Raw genomic sequence first — 25662 nt, 5'->3', positions numbered from 1 at the left:
GGGTCAATACTTCGTACGCTCCTTTTTTGAGTGGTGCAACCACTCCAAGGAACAGCAATGTCCGTGTTCACCAATGTGACGTTAACCCATGCACCTATGTGACTATGAGCACCAGTAGGGGCGCTGTTGTGCCGGAACAGAGAGAGGGATAGTGTTGCACTGTTGCCTGCTAATAATAATAATAATAATAATAAAACTATTTGTATAGCACCTTTCATGACATGAAATGCAGCTCAAAGTGCTTTACAGAGCAATGGAGAAAAAAGAAAAGGCATAAACATTAAAAAACAAGCGGTAATGCAATACAGTGAGGACATGAATGACAAAAAATAAAAGATCAATTAAAAGCAAGGGTGTAGAAGTGGGTCTTCGGTCTTGAGCTGTGCTTTAAAAATGTCTACAGAGGCTGCCTGTCGAAGGTACAGTGGGAGTTTGTTCCATGCCGTCGGCCCGTAGAAGCAAAAAGCTGCTTCCCCGTATGTTTCAGTTGCCATTTTTTTTAGGCAAAGCGAGCAGGCCATCAGTGGATGACCTTTGGGGGCGGTTTGGGACATATTTAGGCAGGCAGTCATGTAGGTAGGAAGGTACGAGACCATTGAGAGCTTTATACACAAGTAAAATAATTTTAAAATCAACCCTAAAAACAACCGGAAGCCAGTGCAGTGAAGCCAAAACTGGAGTAATATGTTCTCTCATCTTTGTTCTAGTTAAAACTCTGGCTGCTGAAGAGAGAGAGAGAGGGGAGTTGCACCACTCAGTTCACACAGGTGTGATTTCTTTCCTCTACGATGTGTGCATTGGGGACATCCAACCCTACCTCTTCCCCAAATCTCTCTTTTTTTTTTTTAATACTGTTTTTATTAGGCATTTTTTGTATGGCAACATCAGAATATTATCGACAATGATAAAGAGTAGTTCTGTTAAATAAAATGAAAAAGATAACAGGCAATGTAAATGTTCCACAATACATAATAAAAAAGACATATAAATGTGAAACTGTGGAAAAACAGTTAAACAATGACGAGTTCCCCAAATCTCTTAACCCAATATAGCTGGTTTACAGTACAAGCTGAGCTTGTAGATTGCTATTTTTGACCACAGAACGTTTGGGGTGCACCTGGGTGTGGCAGTTCACCCTGCCACTAACGGCACATAACACTCCACTACAATACACCATGACACAATAGCCACACAATAGCCTTGTTTATTAGTTTGGTGGGTGCACACTCTAAAACCAGTATTAACATTGTTCCTGTGCTGTTTTCCAAATGTATTGTTATTTTTTCTTTATTGTTTACCATTGTATGTATCAAGGTTATGGGTTTTGTTTCTTGTTTTTACCACAGTATATTCCCTGACTTCTGGGCAGAGGCAAAACACCAGAGGAGTGGCTCAGGCGGCCTTATGTGGAGTGGGAGATCATGAGTGGACCATACCATCTGTGGGTTTTGTTTAAAGAGAAGAGTTATTATATGAACACTCGTTTGAGTAATATGGTCAATAGACTGCAAGGTGTTTATACCATTATGGGAATTATATATATTGTCTTTGGACATGGGCTAAACTGGATTGTAACTTGTAAGTTTCAAGCAGGGATGGTTGGGTCTAGTGGGAGGGGCCTGGCCTTTATAAGCAGGAAACCTGCCACTGCCCAGGAGTCATTGTAGGGCTTTACCTGGAGCTGAGAGGACCTGTAGCCAACCTGGCCAGTTTATGTGTACAGTTTGTTTGACGGGAAACCACCTCCATGTTTTTTCTCTGGACACAATTAAGGTGAATAAAAGCAAATGATTGCATCAAATGACGCTGCCTTGACAATGTCAAGGCAGCGTCATTTGATGCAATCTATACAATATTTACTATATGCTGCAATCTATACATAATTATGCTGCTACTTTTTAGCTGGACATACATTTACACTTACTGTACATGAAAATATATTGTATTTCAGACAAATATACTTTGGAAACTGCTTCACAGTTGAAATATCACCCCATAATTTCAAATTTGTCAAGGAATTCTGGAACACTCGGGATGTTGAGGTGGACAGTACAAAAGCTGTACTGGTGTAACAAAATGTCAGGTGGCATGTTTACAGTATTTATTGTCAGAACATCTAACTATAAATGCACCAAGTCTCTCTTGTGTGTCTGTACGTCTATAATCCACGTAACTCGGGAACTGTTCCCCCCACCGACTTTGACACACAAATTTGACACACACGTACCACACCCCCACAGGGAGTGCAGTGCCCGGTGTCAAGTCAGTCGGATACAAGGTTGTCCAGAACCACCACAAAAGGCCGGGCTCTGGACAGGGCCCCTGCCCAGTGTCCATATATGTAGCTGGCCTGTTCTGCTGACATCATTCTGACGTCTGCATAGACTCCATGGCCCTCATTTATCAACCGTGCGTACGGCAAAATATGGGTGCACGCCGAAATTACCGACATTTTCGGCATTTAACATTTCCGGCAAAGCTTGAAATTGAATTTGACAACGTTCAAAACTCACGTCTGGTCGGGAGCTGGCGTACGCTTTGTCCTTGGCTGTTTTTCTGTCGTAGAACAGCGGAGCAGCATTGTTTGACCAGCTGAGAGGATGTCACAGGCATCTAAACATATGTTTTCACTCCTAAAATGTATAAAACTAATAATACATGTGAAAAAAATATATTTTGTGAAGGCATGTCATATGAAATTGGTAGGATATTTCCAAGTGGGCAAGCAATTAAAATCGCGCAATTAAAAACAATGTTGCAAGTCATATAAGCCATTTAAACAGTGTTTTGCATGAGCGCATACCGGTACCCCCCCCCCCCCCCTACAATAGTTAACTTTCATGACATGGACCGAGAGGCATTTGCATAGCTGCAGCTGCCTACTCTTATTTTCGCAGATAAGTAAGCCTGGGACCGAGGCTATGCAGCAGCTATAGTCAAGTCTACCAACCAACGGGTATGGCTACTGCAATCTACAGCCATGTCTTGTTACGTCTCGTCCTTTTAATTAAGGATAAACCCGACGCTTACGTCGCTCGAATGCCAAATGTGCCGTGCCGGCGTGCCAGCCAGCGCAAATGCAGGGGAGTCGAGGGGACCGCATCGGAGATAGGCTAACCCAGCCAGTACCAGTGCCATGTACATGAAGCTGGTTTAGCCAGCACATTCATATAGTTGACAGTTGACAGTCACTGCAGCGACTCGCGAGGCAATCTAAATAATTATCATAAACGTGCATTGTCACGGTGTAGAGACAGACAAGACAGGAGGGAGGAGATGCACCTAAAACAGCAGCGTGTGTGCGCGCCTATTTAATTGTTATTTAATTCATATGGTTCACATGGGTTCAGGTTTTCGTTCACTAATATATTTTGTTGTATATTAAATGAATGAAGACTTTAATAATTTACAACTATTAACAACACACAGCAAGTGTGAACAACATTGCAAGTTGCATGCGTGCGCCTGTGTGAATGAATGAATGAATGAATGAATTTTTATTTTCGTGTCTTGTCATTAAGACCCATCCCTTACGGGATTATAAGACACCAACAATATCACGTTTCACTTCCCACACAGAATTTACACAAAGTATTTGATCAAAACAAAAACAGAAATAAGCATTATCATAAAATAAAATAAAATACATCACATATAAGTTTTCTTTGTCCGTATGTCCCAAGCTTTCTCTATATATTCTGCTAATGCAAATATCTTTTGTTCGAAAATCCATCTCAGTCGCTCTGCATCACTTAACCACATCAGATCTATATTTTTACATCTGTTAAATAACTTTTGACGTAGCTCATGATACAACGGGCAATAGAAAAGAAAATGGAACTCATTCTCAGTATCATTTATATCACAGTAGGTGCAAATACGTTCTTCTTCTGTAACTCCTCTATACCTCCCAGTCTCAAGGTGCAAGGGCAAGATCCCAGAACGAAGTTGGGCACATAGGGATCTTTGTCTTTTGGATAATGGGGCACAGACGTACTTTTCACTAGCGTAACAGCTTTTTATCGTAACGAATGTTCTCAACTTTGGTTTGTACAATATGTCCTGTGACCATTTGTTCTGAAATAAACTATAAAGTGTGTCTTTAACCATGGAGATGTTTACAACCCTGTTATTTAGAAAACTGTCATGTAACCCAGTTCGTACAAGAGTGTCCTCTATTGCACTTGCCCATGCACCTTTTACTGATACATCCCAGTTGAAAATCTTCCTAGCAACTCTGTTCTCTGGCATTCTGATTAGTCGGTTCCATAAGGCCATCATGCTGCCTCACCTTATCTCACACGGCTCCCAACCCATGTCTCCTGTTATTGCTAATACAGGCGCAAATTTGTGCACTCCTAAAAAGTACCGTATGGCTCTATTCTGAACCATTTGTCCCTTCATATTCATGTTTGAGCCCCATATTCCCGCCATATAATCCATGACAGGGCAGACACACGTGTGAAACAGTTTGGAGTAGGCAGCATATCCCAAATCACCCAGCTGTTTAGTTTTGGCTATTATGCCACCTAGGGCCCTGCCTGCAGATCCTGCCAATACCGATGTACCATATTCATAAAGTAAATGAGTAAATGAGTGTGTGTGTGTGTGTGTGTGTGTGTGTGTGTGTGTGTGTGTGTGTGTGTGTGTGAGAGAGAGGGGGGGTGGGCATGTCGCAAAAACGAGGGCGAGGCTTGATTTCATAGGGCGTGCCAGATATATTTCAGCCGTCACATTTATTAACGTCGGAACGAAATTAAGGAAGGATAGCCTTGCGATCACTTTATAAATGCCGTGGCGACGTGGGTGTAGCCTACTACGAAACCTGCACTCGAAATTCTCGAATCTGTGGCAGATTTTACACTCGATTGATAAATGAGGGCCCATATTTGGGCATGCCTGACAAAGAACTCCATATATGGCCATAAAAGGGACACAGACATATCTGAGTGGGGCATGCATTTCCAACTTGCATCATTCCAGAAGTACAGACACACACGCGCACACACAGACTTGGTGGCGCATTTATATTTTATAGTTAGTTGTCTGGTGGAAACCACATGACGCCTTTGGACGCCTCCCCCTGGTGGCCAAAAGTGCCAATGGCGCCTTTGGACGCCTTTTTATTAATCCATATTTCCGAAAATTCCTCTAATCTGGTATGCAGGTGATGATATGCACATTACATGCACAATATAATTGCATTTTATTTATAATGGGCTTCGGTGGCAACGACGGTCAAAACTGGTGTCCACCAGGTGGCACTTTAAACTACTTAAATAGTATTAAATATATTCAAAATAATAGTATCTTTCCTTTCATGGTAAAAAAAAAATGTTGTTAATCGTCATAATGGGCTCCTACTTGTCCATTATCTTTGCTAATTAGATGGTGTTGCAGCTGTCCTGTCTAACAACAGAAATTTAATTTGATGAATAATAAAACACGCACAAGAAGGGGATCAGTTATTGGGAATATATTTTATTAGTAATAATAGTTATTCATCTGCCAAATATACAGCCTGTTATTGAATGTTCTACATATTGTACAGTTCATATATGTAATTTACAAAAAGATTAACATTAGAAGGTTCCATTCTGTTGACGATATGAGACATATATTCAAAAACATAACACAGGATGTCTTAACACATCCAGATGTGCTTCATATCAACACATATTTTTCAAGAGTGTCAATATTTAGAATGACATATTTACCCTGCAGTTCCTGAACAGGCAAAATCACACTGTATAGAGTTTTGTTTCAAAATGATACAGCATATCCACCATTTGACACTCTCATTGTAAAATGATTGATAGTACAAAATTGAAACAAAGGTTGGTGCTGGACCAAATTTTGGTAATAGACCTTAATCACTTAACCACAAATATTTTTGAAATATTTACCATCTCACAACATGTCGTGTGAGCTTAGATCAGGTATTTCAGAAAAATCGTAATCTTAATTTATGCCTATAATGGCATGCCTGAAATTGGGACGTCATGGTTAAAGTGGTTAATTACAAACTGGGACAGTGTGTAATTGAGGTCCCATATTATAATAGCTTCAATAGACTGGATCCTGTTTATTTTAGAAATATTGAGTGATGAACTTCAGGTTCAACTACTTCTTTGCCTCTTTGCCCACAAAAGTATATTTAGGAAATTTACTCTTCATATATATTTATATTATATACACAGGGCAATTTGAGATGATATGTACAATTAAAATATTAAGTTGTAACCATAATTTGGTTAAATTTGCCTGGCCACCGTTTTCCAGATCTCTGCATGAGAGAACAGTGTAACCTGAAGAACATTCAATACATAATTAAAAGGATGCATGGGGGGGGGGGGGCAAATCATCATCAACCCTCTTTGAATCTGTGTGTGTGTGCACCAGAAGTAACTACCCAAACTCAAAAATACTTTCTGTTAAGTGGTATTTTTTTTGTTTGCAATGTCTAGTGTGTGTGTCCGTGTCCAGTAGAAGACAAAACAAATAATAACGTAGCCTCTCAGAACAGCAGCTTAGCTTTGGATTGACACGCTTAATTTATAGGCTACTTCAGCAAAAGAAAGTGACCACAAAAATGACATACTTTCAACTGAAAAATGCGTCTAGTTGAGAATATGTCACCAAAGCATCAAATTACTTTTTCGTTCACATTTTCTTTCCATTATCACATTGTATGATTAAATGTCACTGAAGATACAGTAAAGGAGTGGAGCTACCCTTTAATTAATACCAGCTTTCCAAAACCTGAATCCTAATGTAGGCCTATAGGAACAGCTTTAAATGTATGTTGTTTTAGCAAGACTTTTTAAGTCTATAGTGTAAAAAGAGAGCTGGGATTTTAAGGCAATGAGCTACTGTAGCTTGTAACATTTTCTATTTCCAATCAGGAAAGCCATGTATATCTATTTCTACACATGAGAAAAGGAGTTATGTAAATCAATTGGAAACCTTTTAAAAATACTGACCGATATAAATAACGACAATGTTTCTTAAAATGAAAAACTCAAAATGCTTATCTCTAAAAGAATTACTTACTATCTCAAAATAATGTTTATCTAAAAACATATTGGGATATCTCAAAATGAGTTAGTATTTTAAGATTATTAATTATTCAAATGAATGACTGTCTATTTATATAAGTCTCTATTTTTGTCTTTTTCATCAAGTCATTATTTTGAGAAGGTTTCTTAACTTTATTATGACAACTTAGTCACATTGGTGTTAATGGACTCTACATGGATGTTCCCTATAGATGAGATGAACCATTAATGAGAGCATCCTGGCTAATGCTACTCCAATGGTGTTATATGCAATATACTGTATGTACTTCAAGAGGGCAGATATACAGTATTTGTTGAAATGGTAGTTCACTGATGACTATCAACTTGAAATGTAAATGAAAACTGATGATGATGATGTTCTCAGTTCAACTTTAGGCTCATTTGTCAAATATACTGTATTAAATCCAGTCTAAATTCAGGCTTTCTTTAAAAACCACATTCAAAATTTACATAGATTTGTTCAGCAAAACAGAACTAGTAGGGTCTTGTTAGTTTGCACAGCAAGGCCAACAGACAATTTCTTAAACATATTGTGGACTTCACATTATTTTGCCTAGCTTCTGTCAATGGAGATGATAAGCGATCACACAAACCTAGCAGGACTGCAGTATTTCATTTCATAATGACAACAAAACAAGCATACCTATACTTAACTGAGACACCTGGTCAATGAGATTATGCTTCACAAATAACAGATTGTGGCATTTATACTTGTTTTTTCAATTCAGACATTACATAAAGACACTTTTGTGGATAAGAAGTGGAATTCCGTCAGCCTAGAAGAAAAATGTTGGTGGGTATGGTGGCCTCAATTGATTTCACCGTTCTCCTAAATATCAAATGGGTAAATGTTTAAAATTGTTTCAGACTCCTTTATTCAAATACATTTAAAGTTGAATTGGTTCTCATTTGCTCTTTCTTATTATTCTCATCACAGAATGTATTAATTCCTAATATCCCTCCCAACATTTCCCTTCTTGGTCTCCACATATGGGTAGCGACTGGTTGGTTAGTTATTCCATTCAAAGAAATGCAAAACAAAACGGATGTTACATATTGGTTATTCCATTAGTCTTTCAGTGCATTACAGATCAAAACAAAAAAGTCCAGAAAACAGGTAAAGTCCTGGCCTTAGTACATTATGTTACCAAATATCTGGCCATGAGAAGAGCTACAAAGACGTATTTGGTTTTGAAAATGAGTTGAGTTGTAAACAAGATATATAATCATTATAGAAACTTACAGACTAATATTCAAACGAATTATCTTTTGCATTGATGTTGGATACTGGCATTTTACAGCGGTTACTGCTACATTTGAAAGATTTAAACTTTTCTCTAGGTGTGAAAATGGCAGAACGCCACATTGCTCATTATCACATTTGCCATTGGGCGTGTCAGACATACGATAGTCATACTTGTAAAACTGCCCACCTACATCAATACCAAATGTCTTAATAGCCCAATTTCAAATTACATACACAAAATGTTTACGCGGTGTATAATGTATGTAGATTGTTTGTTCAACCAACTGTTGAACTCAACAATAGGCCTACCTTGTATTGCAATGATAAAACACAGGGTGAAGGTTTCTATGAGTACAGATTTACAAAGCTGCCAAAATGTTCAATAATTATTCAAAACATGGATAACATGGAGACATCTTCGACAGAAATAAGGCAGTGGTAGAAAATAGGGCAAAAAAATAATTTCTTCTCTAAACATTGTAAACACTTCACCTTGATTCAAATGCCTAGCAAATCGTTTATTAATTCGAGTAAGTCAACAAAAAAACAAAACAAAAAACATTTGTATCCTTTGGTTAAGATTAGATTAAAATCATACATACATGTAACTGATTAATAATAAAAAAAAATCCAAAGATTCTCAGATTGTTAATTATACTAATGTTACAAGCTGAAGAGAATATATGTGCATATTGTATCAAAATAAATTCAAGGTTTGTGACCAGCCTGGGCAGTGAACGCTCAAAGATAACATTAAAAGTGGACTACTTTCTCTATTCATCGTAGGGTTTAAGTGGTTATGGGAAAGCAAAGTGAACGCAATTGATTAATCACATGGTCATTTTGCAGCTTTATGAACATGCACCTTTTCCTGATTAGACTAGTTCAAAGTTCACCTTTGCATTTCTCAACACATTTTTTATTTTTATACTAAGTCATGACTGGTGTTCTGTTTTGCCAATGCTCATTTTGTCAAGGGAGAAAACTGCCTTCCGTTTAGTCTAAAGAACCATTCAGATTAATCTTTCAGCCGGTAATACAATGTTTGTATATTTTGCATAATGACAAATGCACACTTTTTCTTTACATATAGTCAATCAATACTTTGGCATTCTGCAGATTTGAAAAAAAAAAAAAATCATGTACATGTCCTCATCTCTTAAGCATTCTATCTCTATTTCTAGTAGGTTTGTTAGATTGTTGTCATAAAAGCAGCTTCCCAGGACCAATTTAACTTACAGCAGGGGTCTTCAACGTTTTTCAGGTCATGGATTCCTTCGCTGAGAGACGAAGTAGGGACCCTAATACATATTGTATAAAATTGTGTTGCACATCAAACTTTTTCATAGATAGCTTCATAGACTATCATTAGTGTTGTGTAACTTTGTTTTTCTTTTGTACATTTAACCACTTAAAACCCTCAATACTTAATAAACCTGACATTTGGTTCTGTACTTGGTTTTCTCCTTTTTCCCTCCAGACCAAACCTCTGCAGAAAATAGCCAACCTACAAGCTCACAACGGGCGTTATGAGCTTGCATCTGCTATTTCCGGCTAAGAAGTAATTCATGTAAAAAATATAAGTTCCAGTCACACAAAGATTTGGCGGGCCCCCTATAGTAACTGAGAACCCCCTGTTGAAGACCCCTGACAGTATCAATTAAAGTAAAATAAATCATTAGGATTTTCACATATCAGCAGCAACATAACTTATGTCAAATGTATGTCAAGTTGGGAGTAGGGTGATTATGCCTTATTCAGATTAAGAAAAAAATCAAATCTCAAAGAGCAGGCAATTTGGCAGCTAAGAATATACATAATGATAATATAATAATGAGCAGTGGTAAAAAACCAGCAACCATTCCTGGAATCAATGCTGACAAGAGGTCAGGAAGATTATTCTATGGGGGAAACAAACAATTAAAAATTAATTAACATTTTGTAAATTGTACAAAACATAACGTGGATTGGTTTGTTAGGAATAATAACAATGATAACTAATATTAACAACTAAGATGTTTTGATTATAGTAAAATTTACCTGAGTTAGATACCTGTAGTGGTTCAAAAACAACAAAAACAGAACAAATTTAAAGAGTTATGAAGAAACAATGACCCAGCTTAAAACAGAACTGTCCTCTGACATGGTGGTTTCAGTACATGCTCACCAAACTGTTTGTCCTAAAGTCAACGTGAGGCAATGTTATTTTTGACCCAGTCATCAATAGACCAAAGATTTGCAACGAGATGAAACCGCTTCTCATTTATATTTTGTCGTAGGACAGTGTGGTGCGCGGCAGGTGACACTGTTGCATGACAGAGTATAAACGAAAGCGCTGAACCCTTATTTGCACACTGTCTGTGATAAAAAAAAACAAACATAAAACCTCAACAAGAGTGTAATGTAAAAAGTTTAAAAGAAAGAAAAGAAACTGTTGGTAACTTTCTAAACAACCTGAAGTGCACCACAGTGGTCCGTGTAGTACTGTAGGTCTTAGGATAAATTCACTTTCACCTCAATCAAATCCAGTGTCTAACAATTAAAACCCTGTTTTAACAGGAGAATGTTGCAAATAATTGGCGAAAAGTAAATGAGAATCAAAGTCTTCCCGTTAGCTGATGGAATTGAATCTCATTTGACAGTCCTACAGTAGTGTGAGCATGTGCAAAGCAGCAGTCGAGGATCTGTTCTGTTTGAAGTGAAAGACTGTAATGCCTTCATGGGTATGATTAGTGCATAAGATACTGCTGCAGATCACAAGGAAAAGAGACTAGCCAACTCTGATTACAAAGTGGTGACACACACACACACACACACACACACACACACACACACACACACACACACACACACACACATACACACACACACCTACACGAGTCCTCGTGTACACACACACACACACACAAATGAACAGATGAGGTTATGTTAGATTTCTTTTTTTTTTCTTTCTTTTGTTTTTCTTTCCTTCATTCCTCTTTCTGCTCAGAGGGGTTTTGAGACGATTTTAAACAAGACTGTCCTTTGCTGCTCCAAAACAAAAGACGGGGAAACGGGGTGAGGCGAGGGAGCGCAAAGACAGAGTATGGGGAAAATTATTGAGGACAGACAGCATTTGAGATACTCAAGTCTGGTGCAGAACTAACGTGGCCAGAGGAGAGAGGAGGCAACGGTGGACGAGAGCAGGAGGAGAGCGAGAAGGGACACGGTGGTGGAGTCTTTGAGAGAGACCCCTAGGAGGACTCGTGTAGGATCTGCTCCAGCACTGCCAGCAGGTGTTTCAGGCCATAGATGAAGCCATGGTCATGGCTATCACTCGAGAACACGTGTGCAAAGTCAATCATCCGGACCTCCACCTCCTCCTCTTCCTCTCCTCCGTTCCCTCCATCCCTCTTTTGTTTGCTCGTGTCCCTCCTTGTCGCTCGTCTCTCCGTCTCCCCTTCGTCCTCGCGCCGTGCCTCCTGCTCTTCCTCATCCTCCTCCTCGCTTTCCAGTTGTGAGCGGATGCCATTTCCGTTCGGCTGCGGCCGCCTCCCGGCCATGTGCTTCCACGGCGAATTGTCTTCCTCGCTCGAAGGCGCGATGGCGTTCGTCACCGGACCCGACGTTTTCGTTGTCGAATCTCCGTTGCCATGGAATTGCCCCTTGGCACAGTAGTGATGATGATGGCCGCTTCTCCTGTGGTTGGCATACATGGTGGCCAGGCTGTAGTCCAGGGGCACGGCCACCCGGATGTTGTTGTTGTTGTACTCGGCCACGTCCGCATCCTCTTCTTGGCCCACCGCGTGGCCCCGCCTCCCCTTCCCGTCGTCGACCTCCGGCGAGGCAGGCTTTTCCGTAGGCGGGCTGATCAAGGGGGTGCTGGGAAGAGAAGACGGAGGAGACGAAGAGGAGGGAGAGGTGGAAGAGGAGGAGGTTGGGGAGGAGGAGAAGCCCTCGTAGACAAAGAGCAAGGAGCTAGCGTAGAAGACCAGCTGACGCTGGGACTCGAACCAGCGGAGGATGTGGCGCACCCTGCGGATGCTGGACGACACGGCGTCCTTTCGCAGGCCTGCACCGTTGTGGAAAAACTTTGAGAGTCCTGGCGAGGACAAAGCAAGGGAGGAAAGAGAGTAGACGAGTTACGGAGAGGTGAAAGGTTGAGGAGAGAAACTTTATCTTCCATTTTCTTTCCTTTCCTATGCCCCCCACCCCATTTTTTAATTTGTTTTCTATTTATTGCATTGTTTGCTTATCTGCAGGATCGATTGATTTTCTAAACTTGATTAAAGTGTCATGGGCCCAAGCAAGGAAGCCCAGCCCGTGTGGACTTACAGGACAGTTTTCCCATTTTATTTCCTATCCTATCATTTTAACCCATTCTGACCTGAGATCAGATTCATGCAAGGTTTCCACTAGGACACACACTGGTCTGATTAACCCATTCTGACCTGAGATCAGATTCTAAAAAATGTCAGTCGTTCTTCGATTTTTCAAAAAAATAGCAGACCTACAAGCTCGTAGCGCGCCACTCGGTGGCGCGCTATGAGCTTGTAGATCTGCTATTTTTCAATAGCTAAAGCATAACATGATGCCAACACCAAAATGGGTGCCTTGTCAGAATGGGTTAAGAGCCCCCTGTGCACAGGTGTTGTAAATTAATATTTCACTACAGATACAAGCACTTGCTCAAATGTTATTATGGAAACAACTCAAATGATGTGACTCAGCACCAGTGAAAAGAGCCATACAGTAACGATTTCCAAATAACTCACTATACAGTATACACTATACAAAATATATTGTTTCCTAGAAATGGAATTGGAACATGTTAACAGGTGAAAAGAACTGCCTGTCCAATAAGTTTAATTTTAGGCTTATCTTTACACTTTCAATGTGAACGTGCTGATTTATACATACCGTCTTTAATAGTGTCTTTAACTAGTCCTCTTCCATAGTGCTGATCATAGGAGTCAAAACTGTCACTGCACACCTTATATACCTGAAAAACAATACAATGATAACACACATCAATAACGCACAGTACATAACATTGTTATTCACATTCGGATTCGGATATGTGTTTACATTTGAGTCATTTAGCTAATGCTCATGTTCTGTTCCACAATAACTTTTACAGCAAAGCAGAGTATCTAAGTGTCAACTGTCAATAAACAGATTAAATCGAGGTGTGGAACAATGTCTCCATCTAGTGGGGAAATAACATTATACACCCAAAACAACAACATGGGCCTTGTGCTATTAGAATAAAGAAATGTGTAAACAGACCTGTTACATTGCACAATTTCACTGAAATGGGGTAAAGTTGAGAGGTGTAAAGGTATGTACACTACAGTATGTCTACAGTATGTACTAAGATCAGTATGGTGCAGACAGTGCAAGAATACACAGATGATTGATGGTCTGTACAGGGGTTGCATTCTATTAGACATCCTTAAGTAGCTCATTGCTATGCTTCACCCAGAAGATACTGTATAAACGTTCCTGTTTGGGTTCTTTGTGTTTGTTATTAGTCATGACTCATGTTATTATCACATTTTGGGTGTTCATACTGTATACATGTAATCTGTGGGTACTGGGCAGTATGTGTCTCTGATGCCTTGGCTTCAATCTCTCTCTTTCTTATCACATCCCTATCAGGAACGTCATTACCACTAATGAGTCTCCTCTCTCTAAACAAACAAGCTAAGCACGAGACATTTTCCATGCTGTGTGCCAGCCAGATAAGAGAGCCCTGGCCCAGCCACCTGTGGTAACAAAAATAAGTTTAACCACTTAAAACCATATATACTTCACCACAAATATCTAAAATTGATTGACAAAGCTCACATCGAGATTGCATCGTTATATTGTAGATCTGCTCATTTCACAATTCTTTTGAAAAACGTCGCCTATAATGACATGTCAAACATAGAGTAATCCTGGGCTTGTATGTAAGGTTTTTATTTTCATGAACTGAGAGAATATAGTTATGCTTTCATTTACTGTGATAGCGAAATGGCTATACGAATATAACTTATTCCTATAACATCCATATGTACTGTAGCATGTCCACTAAAATGGTAGATCACGTCTTTACTCGCCACAGCTGACGGAGCCAAAGTCCAGTGGCTAATTACGTAAGAATTTGGAAAGGCTCCAAGGAGAAGCATTATGGGTAAATGTCATAGCACTTAACCATAGGTATACACATAGTCGAGTGGGTTTACGGAAGGTGTGGACATTTTGGTCATGACTCAAGCATCCAATCAGTCACTGTCATTAGCAGGGCCCGATGTAAGACAAACACTAGTTGGGTCTTTGAGGAACAGGCTCTGTCTTACAGTATACAAAGGACGACACAATGTCGACTTCTTCACAAAGCCCTTGATATAGTATATTCTTGTCATACTTTTACATTCCCCTTCTCTCATTGTTTCTACTTGCACTGAAAATGTCTAACGCACAGAAGCAGAGGCAAAGCTTTTCATGGGCCATCCACAACAAGCATACAGTAACAACTAGAACTATATGGATTTAATAATCTTTCTAAATCAAGTGGAAGGCAGAGTCCACACCGCAACATAAGTGTGGATGCTCACATAATTATTGTTAATGTGCTTGGTGTGGATCAAGTAGGTGAGTATATTAACTTGTAGTATGGTGATATTAACTAGCCACATGGTACCAAAAACTCACTATATGATAACAAATCCACACTGAGATTTATCACCATCATTGATATTATATATTAAAAAAGACGAATATGTTCTAGTTTTGCCGTCCCGATCTGATGTGTTACTATGTAGAATTATGTTTAGCTTAACCTATGACATGATATTAACCTATGATATTATCTTTAGCATACTAACTTTGAAGCATAACGTCCATACTTGCACATGAGATTAATAGTTTTGAATCTGCAATTTGGAAGAAAGCTTTTGTTTCCAGACAAATGCACGTTTCATCCAAATGCATAACGTAAGTCCTTATTAACCCATTAAAACAGGGAAAGCATCTGTGTCATTTTAGCTTCTTGCGTTGGCTATTCCAAATTTTTGCAGAAATACAAGGTCACAGCGCGTCACTTGGTGCCGCGTAGCAAGCTTGTACGACTGCTTTAAAATGTTTTAACAATGTTGAAAGTGTGAGAACTACTGATTTAGAAGGCATTTGTAGAATGGGCCTCAGGTCTTAATGAATATCTTGTAATGTACTAAGTCTGACCACCAAGCCACCATGTGTTGCATGCTGCATGTGGGAAATGGGACAGGAAGGAGGCAGATAGCCAGATACCGTTGATGATGGTGATGAGCGTTATGGAAACTGATGGAAGGGATACCAAATTCTTTCTCTCTTCCGTTCCTACCGATAAGATCCCTACATTTCATCTCTCCTACCTTCTTCTTCATCCAAACCTCCTTCCCCCTTTTTTATCTCCATCATTCTCAGTATCTTTGCCAGTAGTTGGGCGTTTTTGTACATTGTGTATATACATAGACAATTTGAAGAAGAAAACAAATTAAATCATATACAGTCTATTAACCATCCGAGGTAACGTATCTGATACGCAGGAGAAGGTCCATGTGGACTTCAATAGCCTCTTTCATGTGATGATATGGCGTATGGCGAGGGGAAGGCTTATGTGTGGCTAATAGTTGCGTTGATAATGACCACTGGCCATGGGAGTTAATGTCATTTCATTCGGCTGTGCATGTGTGAGGGAATAATTATGGTATACCCTCTGACTATACCTACTAAAAACATCACTGTGTGTGTGTGTGTGTGTGTGTGTGTGTGTGTGTCTTTTCTTTTCTCCAAAATAAGGCCAGCTGGGAATGTTTGAGTCAGAGGTGGGAGTATTGTACTCCCCTCCTCTTAAAGCTATCACTAATGTGCAATAGCTCAGCTGCTCTGTGTCTCACAGTACCAGGCGTTAGTTGTACTGCACTGCTTTCAGGCATAGATAGTAGATACATTTAATTGGATACCATTGTTTTTTACTTAGATAAAAGTATCAATACTGCAATATAGATACTCTGATGGCATCACAATGTACTTAAAGTACCAAAAGTAAAATAACTCTTTATATAAAAAACAATCTCCACACATATCCCACTCACCCTCATGCCCAGAACCAGGAAGCCTATTTCCTCCATCAGAGGATATTTTCTGATCTGATCGGTTCGTTTCTCTTGCGAGGCGAACGGGTCGTAGCTTCGCTGGCCCAGCTTGACGTCCATGATGCACGGCTTGATGAATCGACGCGTTACATCCTCTAGCTTCAGGTACAGGTCTGAAACGGAGAAGAGATGAAAATCACTTTGTCAGAAATATCACATTTGCGTGTCAGTAGTAATAGTCACTAGGATGGCGCAGTGGTAAAGTAGCTGGCCACCACCACGGTGGTCGTCACTAGAAAAACGTTCTGTGCATCTCCGCCACCTAAATAGGACTGTGCCTCAAGCCGGACGCAGCTCGTTTTTCAAAGGGCAGTTTTAATTTAATGAATTAATATAATGCTCAAAACACACCCATGACTAAGTCACAGCGTGTTGCAGCAAGTGTGCTGCACCTGCAGTGTGGCCACATAAATGCGTCCGGTATAGTGAAATTGGCGTGGACACACCGCCAAGGCGCAAGTTATGACGATGCGCCATGGCGCAATGTTCCGCCGTTAACGCAGGGCTCCAAGAGTTTAAAGCGTCACTACCAGTCTGTGCTGCTACTTACACCCAACTAAAAACACTTGTCACTGCATGACACGCTACAAAATATAAATTGAGTTGGTCCCAACTTTGTTCATCGTTCAAATCGTTCTTGCCATTAACAGTTTCCTGTACTATTTAACCCTTTTCATTTATACGTGTGGTTTGAGCAACACTTCAATGGTGACTCTGAGTCTGCAGAAAGGTAGCTGGCCACGTTTGGCTGTTTCGTACTGTAGCCCTGTTGCCACTTGTGCGAACGCAGCAGCTCCCTGGAGCTCCGCTAGCAGGGCTAAAAACAGACTCACACCAACAAATGAAACATGTTCCGTTACCTTTGGGGCTGTCAGGAGAAGACCAGGTGCCATAATATTTGGGCAGGTGATTTTGGAGTTCCAACAGACATGGATCGCAGCAGTCCTCTGCATACACCTAGAAAACAGACGCACACAATAGAAGGAAGTTAAAGTTGGTTTACCAAAATCTCTAACCATGAGCAATTATTATTAAATAAATAAAATTACCAATACTGCATTAACAATATCACTGATGATGATGCCCAAATACATCCTAGCAGAACCACATTGGTGGCGTGACGTGTTTTTAATATCTATAATTATGTCGAAACCGATTTATTAGGTATTGCGTATATTTATTAGAGTCATATTTGTGGGCTTATATACAGTATGCCCTGGGCCACATATAGAATGAATTCCAGTGGTATGGTCAGAGAGATAGACAGAGATAATGCTGTGACTTACTGTTGTGTGTATGAGAGCTGCTGAGGCTAACAGCTTTTCTAAGCCCTAAACCAAACAATGCTTGAGTAGTAGTCTACATCACAGATGCATCACCCTGTCTGTGTGTGTGTGTGTGTGTGTGTGTGTGTGTGTGTGTGTGTGTGTGTGCGTGCGTGCGTGCGTGAGTTTGATTCAGTGTATGCAACTATGCACATGCACTGTGTACAGTGAGCTGCTATTTTTATAATTTAAATAAAAGAATGGACTGTGGAATGTTCATAATATGTAACTGTAAGTTTCTGTGTGTGTAAATGTTTACATAACCGTGATAGAGAACAGCATCTGTGTGTATTGTATTTTCGTTCTATTACCATGCTATAAAATTGCATCTCGCGCGGGCCTCTCGGTGGTGGCTGAAGCTGTTTCAAAACGGTTCCGTCCGGATGCTGTAAAATACCTGGAGAAAAGAAGGGGAAAAACTGTAAATATTAACTTATTTTGTTATTTGCTGCATGAACAGTGTTGAGTGCTGTTCGTACATGAACTAAACCAACTACTAACGTACTGTCCTTGACTCCTTGTAGACTCATTGGTCAGCATGTACACAAACAGGAACTTGTATACAACACTGTGGTGTTAAGGTTCCCCAGGAGATGACACTGGTTTTACAGTCTGAACAACTAATAAAGTAAGTCTATAATTTGAGTTCATTTATTTACACTAGGTAATGCTATGGAAAAATATTGGTTTGAGCTTAGTAGAATTTCCAATTGTGAAATGTGTCAATGCTTGCAACAACAACAGAGCTCAGGCAATATTTCACATAAAACAATAAGTTAATTGTTTTTAATAAATAATTTTCAAACACACTACACGGCCACACCTTTAACCACCAAGCAATAAAATCCAGGGTGGCCGTGTGGAAAGAAGGCTAAGAGACATTCTCTCACACACAAAACAAAGTGTCATCTGTGAATAAGAGGCATTTTGCAACTGGTTCAATAGGAAGTAGGGTGTAACAGTACATACAGTACAGTACGGCCATTTACCAAACAAATGGCCAAAAAAGAAAAGAAAGATTTGTCTTTGTAAGACACTACAAAGACACATGTTTGCCCTAAAGCCCATCACAGCCCATCACAGAGAAAGAGAGAAAGTAATCTCTCTGCTTCACTTAAGTTTAAATTTAATATCAGCCAGTGGTGTGAACAATTCAATCAATGGCCATTTGCTGTACAGTAGTATGAGCATGAGTGCCTTCGTCTTACTTTGTTTGTTTAATATTAGACAAGGGTCATTTGACTGGCAACCTTACAATAAAAAAAAGGAGAGGGTGCCTTCTCATTCCATCAGCATTCTTGCTTTGTCAGTGTGATGGTCAAAAGCATTCGAGTCGCAATGTTTTTTTATTTTTATCCCCCCACTTTTTCAACTTTTTTACACAACAGACAGTGCTCATCAAATGAGCTTTAACGCAAAAGGCTTGTAGCTCAATGTGAAGCCTCATTATTCTCTCTCGCCATCCCTTGCACTAAGCCTACAGCTAGTGCTGTATAGAAGTACTACATATAGAAGAAAAGTAAGGAAAATCGTGTTTCTCCTAGTTACATCATCATGGGCTGACCACGGCTGATTAAATATGGAGGGTGAGGATTAGTCTGCTCCATAGATTCTAAGACAAACACAGACGCGCGTGCACTCACACACGGGCAGCTCACTGGCAAACTAAACATGCATTTGCAACATACAAGCACAAATATTTGCACACAGAAGAGGCTCAGGCGGTGGTAGAAAAAAGCTGATAAAGTTTGAATGCCAAGAAAAATAAGCAAGCCATGCTCTAACTTTTTTCAAGGTGCCCTTAGGCATGGAGTTACTCAATAGCCAACCGTACAAAATTGTGGCAGTACGAGCTAAGTAAGTAACCCTCCCATAATGATTCTGTAACTAAAATGTGTTGTTAGTATTCTACTGTGTGTTAAATGAGAGTTATACCTTGATGCATTAAGCACAGCACATAAACAAACCATGAACCAGAACAGAAGAATTTCACTCTTAAGTACCTACATGTAACCATGCAAACCATTAGCATTTACATGTGTTGCCTGACTTTATTTCATTTAATTCAAGCATTTTGGTTTACACCCTTAATTTATTTTATTTCACACTGCACTTTATATTACACGTCATGCCTTGTTGTTGTTGCAAACACTTTGTTTTTGATACAAATATAATAATTATGTTTATTTGTATTATTAACAGACAAACATACTTTAAGATATATGCAGCTCTCCTTGAATGTCTTGCTTTACACAAAGTTATTTGCAGGCTGATGCCTTTATGCTTTAGTGTATCGTACAGTTATAGCTCCACGAACATTGTTGAGCGAGCGAGTCCTACCAAAAAAGAATGTGAATTAATTGCGCGGAATAAACGCCCTCAGAGTGCAAGAACATTTAAGCTTAAGCTTGAAAATTTTCTCCTTCCTTGAAACACGTGCGGTAGTGCGCGTGCACACACACACACACACACACACACACACACACACTTTAGTAATCAAGTTGCAATGTAGAAACATGTCAACCACTCATTCAGTTAGTCAACAGCAAGACAATGTAATTTGCAAAGGACAGGTAAAAATATCATTGATGTGTTTCCTGTTTCATTTTTTTCAATGAATTCACCCACTTTTCTATATTTGATCTCAGATGTAATAGGAAGCCAACAAGCCATCATAACAGTTCTGTGTTGCTAACAAAAAAGACAGTAAATTTGCATTCAGGTTGTACTTTACAATTATTATTTCAGTCAATAAATCAGTCAGTAAACTACAGTAAATGGCAAACAGTGAATTTAATTGTAATGCCTTTCAATATGCAATATTAAAATATTGAGTAAGCTAGCCTTGGGTAAGCTAGCATTGGTCCAACAAGTAACATAAACCTGTCTTAGATTTTTAAGCCTGGAGAGAAACAGGAAAAGATTTTAAGGAGGGTGTAACATATCTGAAAGTTTGTCATGCCAGTTATGTTAGTCAGGCGGCTGACCGGTTTGTCTTCCTTTCAACCAGCTAGTTAGCCAATCATTCAGCTGTGTTCAGTCAGCCAAGCAATCACTTGGTCAATCAGTACTGTAAGCAAAACCAACAGTCGGTAAGCGCTCAATCTGAGAACCCATCATCAAAACATAAAGGAATAACAGCACCCGCTTTTCCTTTGAAAACTGTCTGTCTTGGGAAACTACTAAGCGCTTAACTCAGTCATTCAGTCAGTAATGTTTGGAGCAGTACATCCAATTCCGTAACACGGCTGTTGTGTCTTTACAAATGAGTTAGACAGGTACAGTATATGTGCACAAGGATGCTAACGCACACCAAAGTCCTTCTTAGCGGTGCCGGCCCACGGGAGAGAACTTGAAGAGGGAATCTTGAAACAACAAGAAAGTGGACACACACGCCAATAGCCAGAGTGCCAATACTTTATTAGGACAGCAGGTTAAGACAGAATCCAACGTTCTGGTGGTTAAGCCTTCATCAGGAAATCTGACAGACAGGTATATGTGAACTTTCAGCAGGTTACTGTAACTGCATATCGTACAAGAGACTTCTGCCTTGTCCTACATTTTCTTTGGGCTTTTTTGTCAGGTGAAACCTGACTAATGACAGCTCAAGAACTAAGCGACCTAGTCATCAATGGGGCAAGCTAGTCATCAATGGGAGTCCCACCCCATGCCACCTAAGCCAATGGGAGTCTGACCCATACTCTGAAACGCGGCCAGAAACGCCGCCAGCCAATCGCATAGTAGCAACTAGCGACCTAGTCATGATTGCCTGCCTCCTATGCTATGACACACGCACTGTGGAAGGGCTGATTTCACCGAACACCCATATGCACACAGCACACACCAGTGGAGCGCGGCTAATGAGCTAACTGGAGAGCAGCAAAGATGCACAATGGAGACAGCGTTTGTTTCACCTGACAAATATGTTGTAGGTGCATATTTTTCCTCTAATTAATGGACTTACATATTTGTATGGAGATCTTTAAAAAAAAAACATTTGCATTAACTTGTGATTCTTTTTTTTTTTAAAGGGGCGTTTACTTCCAACCCATAAAAAATTGGTCCACAACCCACATATGGGTCCCGACCCACAACAGTGATCTAGAGCTCTGTCTGAGACAAGAGACGACAGGTGTCCAGAATGTATGCAATGCATTCCCGTTAAGAGCACTATGCAAATCTAGCATAGGTGTTGGGGTCAGCGTTAAATCAGCACAAAATTCATTAACCCTGCACACAATCAGCATCTGTTTCAATGGACTAAAATACACATTCCACACCCGAGGATCTGAAGAAGACCTGACAAGCTCATTGAGATCAGTCTCAGCTATTTCCAAATGGCATGCCGATCGATCGTAGCAATTTCCTTCATTCCGCTGAAGCCTACAAATATAACTTAAGCAACAAGAAGCACACAGTGCACATATTAATCCCTGTGACTGTGCACCACTGTGGATTCATAGTTTCAGACCTCATCAAACTGTCCATGACAACTTTTAACATGTGACTTGAGGGTTGTAGAGCAGTGGTTCTCTGAAAGGATCATAAGTACTATTCATCCAAACAGAAAGTTAATTGCAATTAATTTACAATTCACATTCACAATTGTCCTGGTGCTAAATAACAGGTTGTGGCCGTAACAAAGACTTCTCGCCTCATGAATGTACTCTAGTGAATAAGCAATAACAATAGTATAAATAGGCTAATGGTACACTAATTCAGAAGTTTGTACACATTCTTCAACTGAGGGATTTTAAAGGCCGCCTGTTGTGGTGCATTGACGATTTGACGGCATTGAAGGCAAATGTGTTTTATGTAAATCATGGTATAACAGACTACATTCAGTTTTATTTGCTATGAAGTAATACTCAGGATATTACAGTGTAGCGCCCTTGTAATGTGGTATCTACTACCTACCAACAGATACAGTAAAGGTCCACGAAGCTTTCTGGGTCACTTCAGGCCCATATTGTTATGACAACTAGGGAAGGGGACAGTGGGACAGTCTAAACGCTACGGACACAACATGGTGTCATTGTAGAGTGGCATTACAAGATGAACAGGATTCCAATACTGGTTCTACAACTACACTTGGTTATACTGTAGCAGCTTGTAGAAAGAAGATTTCATACAGTAATATCAGTCTTCCATTTGTAACTCAGAGTGTACAAATTTGGTTACATTTGTACACTCAAACACTGAGGTTTTTATACTCTGTATAGCCTCAATGTAACCTGCCTATTTTATTCAACTTTAGTGGTCCATTTGACGCTTTTGTTTTGTCCACCTTGAAGGAGAACATAAGTCATGGCGACTGGCGAGAATTCTAAAATGTCCATCATGTTCATGTTATATTACATATAATTTCCTGTTGCATTGGTTTTATGGATTACTTCCACCGACACTGCTGCTTTGTTTGACAAGAAAAATACAGGAGAGTGGAAGGACACGAACAAGTCATAAATACGTTTTTATAAGTGTGTTTCAGAATCTTTTGTGATAAATGTGTGACCTCACAGAATCATATTCTTGTGTTTCATATAATTTGTGTATGTATACAGAAATGCATATACATCGCTGTACTAAAGCCTTAGCCTTGTAAACAGTATTCTGCTTTAAGAAGATAGACTAAATGGAACAGAACCATAAAGAATGTTGTGGATGGACAGGTCTTGGCCTGCCAGCCATTGAGTCATACTTGTCACCTAGAGGCCTCACAAATTGGTGATGACCCCTCATACTGTGAATTTCTTATCATTCCAGGAAGTACATTTGTTCTTGTCATTCTTGGTGTGTAATCATCATTAGGGAGTAATTACACTTGCGACAGTGACACCATGATGGGAATGAGGTTAACTACCTAGTAGTAGGATAGAATACTAGTATATGGGTGCCCTCCGAACAGGGTGGCCCAAAAAACACAGACCATTTTCTGAAAACATGTTTTAAACCCAGTAGATCTTTGGGATCCAAACAGAGACATGTGTGTTCCAGCCAGGCTTCCAGCGGCCTGTAATTTAGTCAAGTAACTCATTGACCAACTGCTGACTGCCATGACTCATCCAGGTGCGATTGTACTGAACTTGACATCAGTTACTGATTGATCACTATATAATCCACTCAATTCAAGCAGCTCAACACACACAGTGTAGTCATTGATCACCATTATGTCTCCTGTGAATGGATGAATTTTGAACAATGCGTATCAGTGATAAACTGACAGACATGCAGTTGTGCAACTGCTGTTGTGAGAGAACTAAGCGAAGGCTACATACATTTTATTCTAGATCATGGGGGTCTTAATTGCGAAATGAATTGGGACAAAGTCCCACATCCAATGAAGTTATGAACTGACTCACCTACTGTATCCACGCCAAACTTGTGACCTGCCACCTGATGAGACAGCGGGACACAACCGTTCAGGTGAGACCCCGGAGGAGGCGGCTGGCCGTTCTTCTCGTTGGCCGGGGGGGCCCCGGAGGAGAGCAGCGGCCCCAGGGTGACCCCCACTGCTGTCGGGCTGCTCGGGGTCAGTTCCAGTCTGCCCAGTGCCAAAGTGGACTCCATCATCACTTGATGCTGAGTTGACGACATGATTCGCACAAATAAGCTCTTACTTTACTAGTCCCAAAAAATAATAAAAAATAATAAATAAAAAAGATAATTGATGTGAATTTATAGATTCACATATTGCTATTACGTCACCAGTGAAGATAGCAGCCCCGCACAATTTATAAATCTGTGGTGTCGTGAGGTTGAGGACCCCTCATAGGACAGGCTCAACCCCGACCAACGTCCCCGGCGACAGGACTCGTTCTCGCTGCAACTGAACCCACCCAAGCAGGGCGATGAGTCTCTACTACTAGTGTGCACAATAATGAAGCAGTGCTCCCAGACCCAAAGCAGTGCTGATTCAATGCTTTTCATATCTTGAACAGCAGCATAAATACATTCTAGCCACATCCCACTTCCTCGCTTGGAGAGACGTAAACACTCCTCGGTATGTTTGAAGCTCTTTCTCTCTGCCTCTCTCTCTCTCTCTGGATAATGGTGGTGTGTGTTGATGACAAGGGAGTGATGATATATCCAGATAATATCCAGTCAGGTTTAATTGCAGAGCCGCGGGGGAAAGGACAGCAAAGTATTACCCTCCAAAACCGCATACGAGTCCATTTAGTCCCGTTTCGATAGCGATCTTGATGATCCTGTGCATTCTAAAATCTAAACCAATAACGTCCCTAGACAGATAGTCTTGTCATCCTCACATGGCTCCTCACAGCAGCCTCAGTCCCATGGGCTCATCGTTGGAAAACGAAACTGTCAATCGCTCTAAAATGCATGATCTTGCAAGAGATCCGTGTGTTCCTCATATGTGATAGATATTCAGGTCAGTGTAGGCGGCGATCGACGTATCATGACGCATGCTACAGCCCATAGAGTATTAAAAGGATAGAGACTGATCTGGCGTGAAGCTCCGCCCCCTCCGCTATTCATGTCAGTGGAAGTTGCTCAGTGGCGTTTTGAAGCACCCGGAAGGACCGTCTACTTCCGCCTTTTTTCGCCGATTCAGCATTTGCCATTTGGGTACCAAATTTTGGTGCCCAAATGGCCCAAATGCGGAAGTGCAGCTGGGCTTTAACATTGAGCGCTCGGTTGCACGGGGTTTCCTCGTCATGAATCCACGGGTCCGCCTGCAGTCCTTCCTCTTACCACTAGGCCCCAGCGCTTCAACATTGGAGTGCCTAGCTGGCCCCTTACAGCCACCTACACTTACGACAGCACTATACTGTCGTAAAAACACACGTTTGTGGCAGCTTCGGTGTAACACTTTCCATTACAATATGAAAATA

General features: G+C 40.4%; 1 protein-coding gene across 1 annotated transcript; it reads right to left on the bottom strand.

The window, feature by feature from the left end:
* Positions 1-10890: 10890 nt before the first annotated feature.
* Positions 10891-25191, bottom strand: ipmkb (inositol polyphosphate multikinase b). The gene is made up of 6 exons (XM_083787792.1): positions 24172-25191; positions 18124-18209; positions 17348-17444; positions 16428-16600; positions 13225-13306; positions 10891-12406 (listed from the first exon to the last, which is right to left on the bottom strand). The coding sequence occupies exons 1-6, from the start codon at positions 24404-24406 to the stop codon at positions 11559-11561; spliced, it is 1521 nt and encodes a 506-aa protein (XP_083643918.1). The 5' UTR covers positions 24407-25191; the 3' UTR covers positions 10891-11558.
* Positions 25192-25662: the final 471 nt, after the last annotated feature.

This window comes from Protomyctophum parallelum (assembly GCF_964188405.1).
Source record: "Protomyctophum parallelum genome assembly, chromosome: 17".
Lineage (NCBI taxonomy): Eukaryota > Metazoa > Chordata > Actinopteri > Myctophiformes > Myctophidae > Protomyctophum > Protomyctophum parallelum.
Note: the sequence above shows the minus strand (reverse complement) of the source record. Positions and strands in the feature narration are given on the sequence as shown.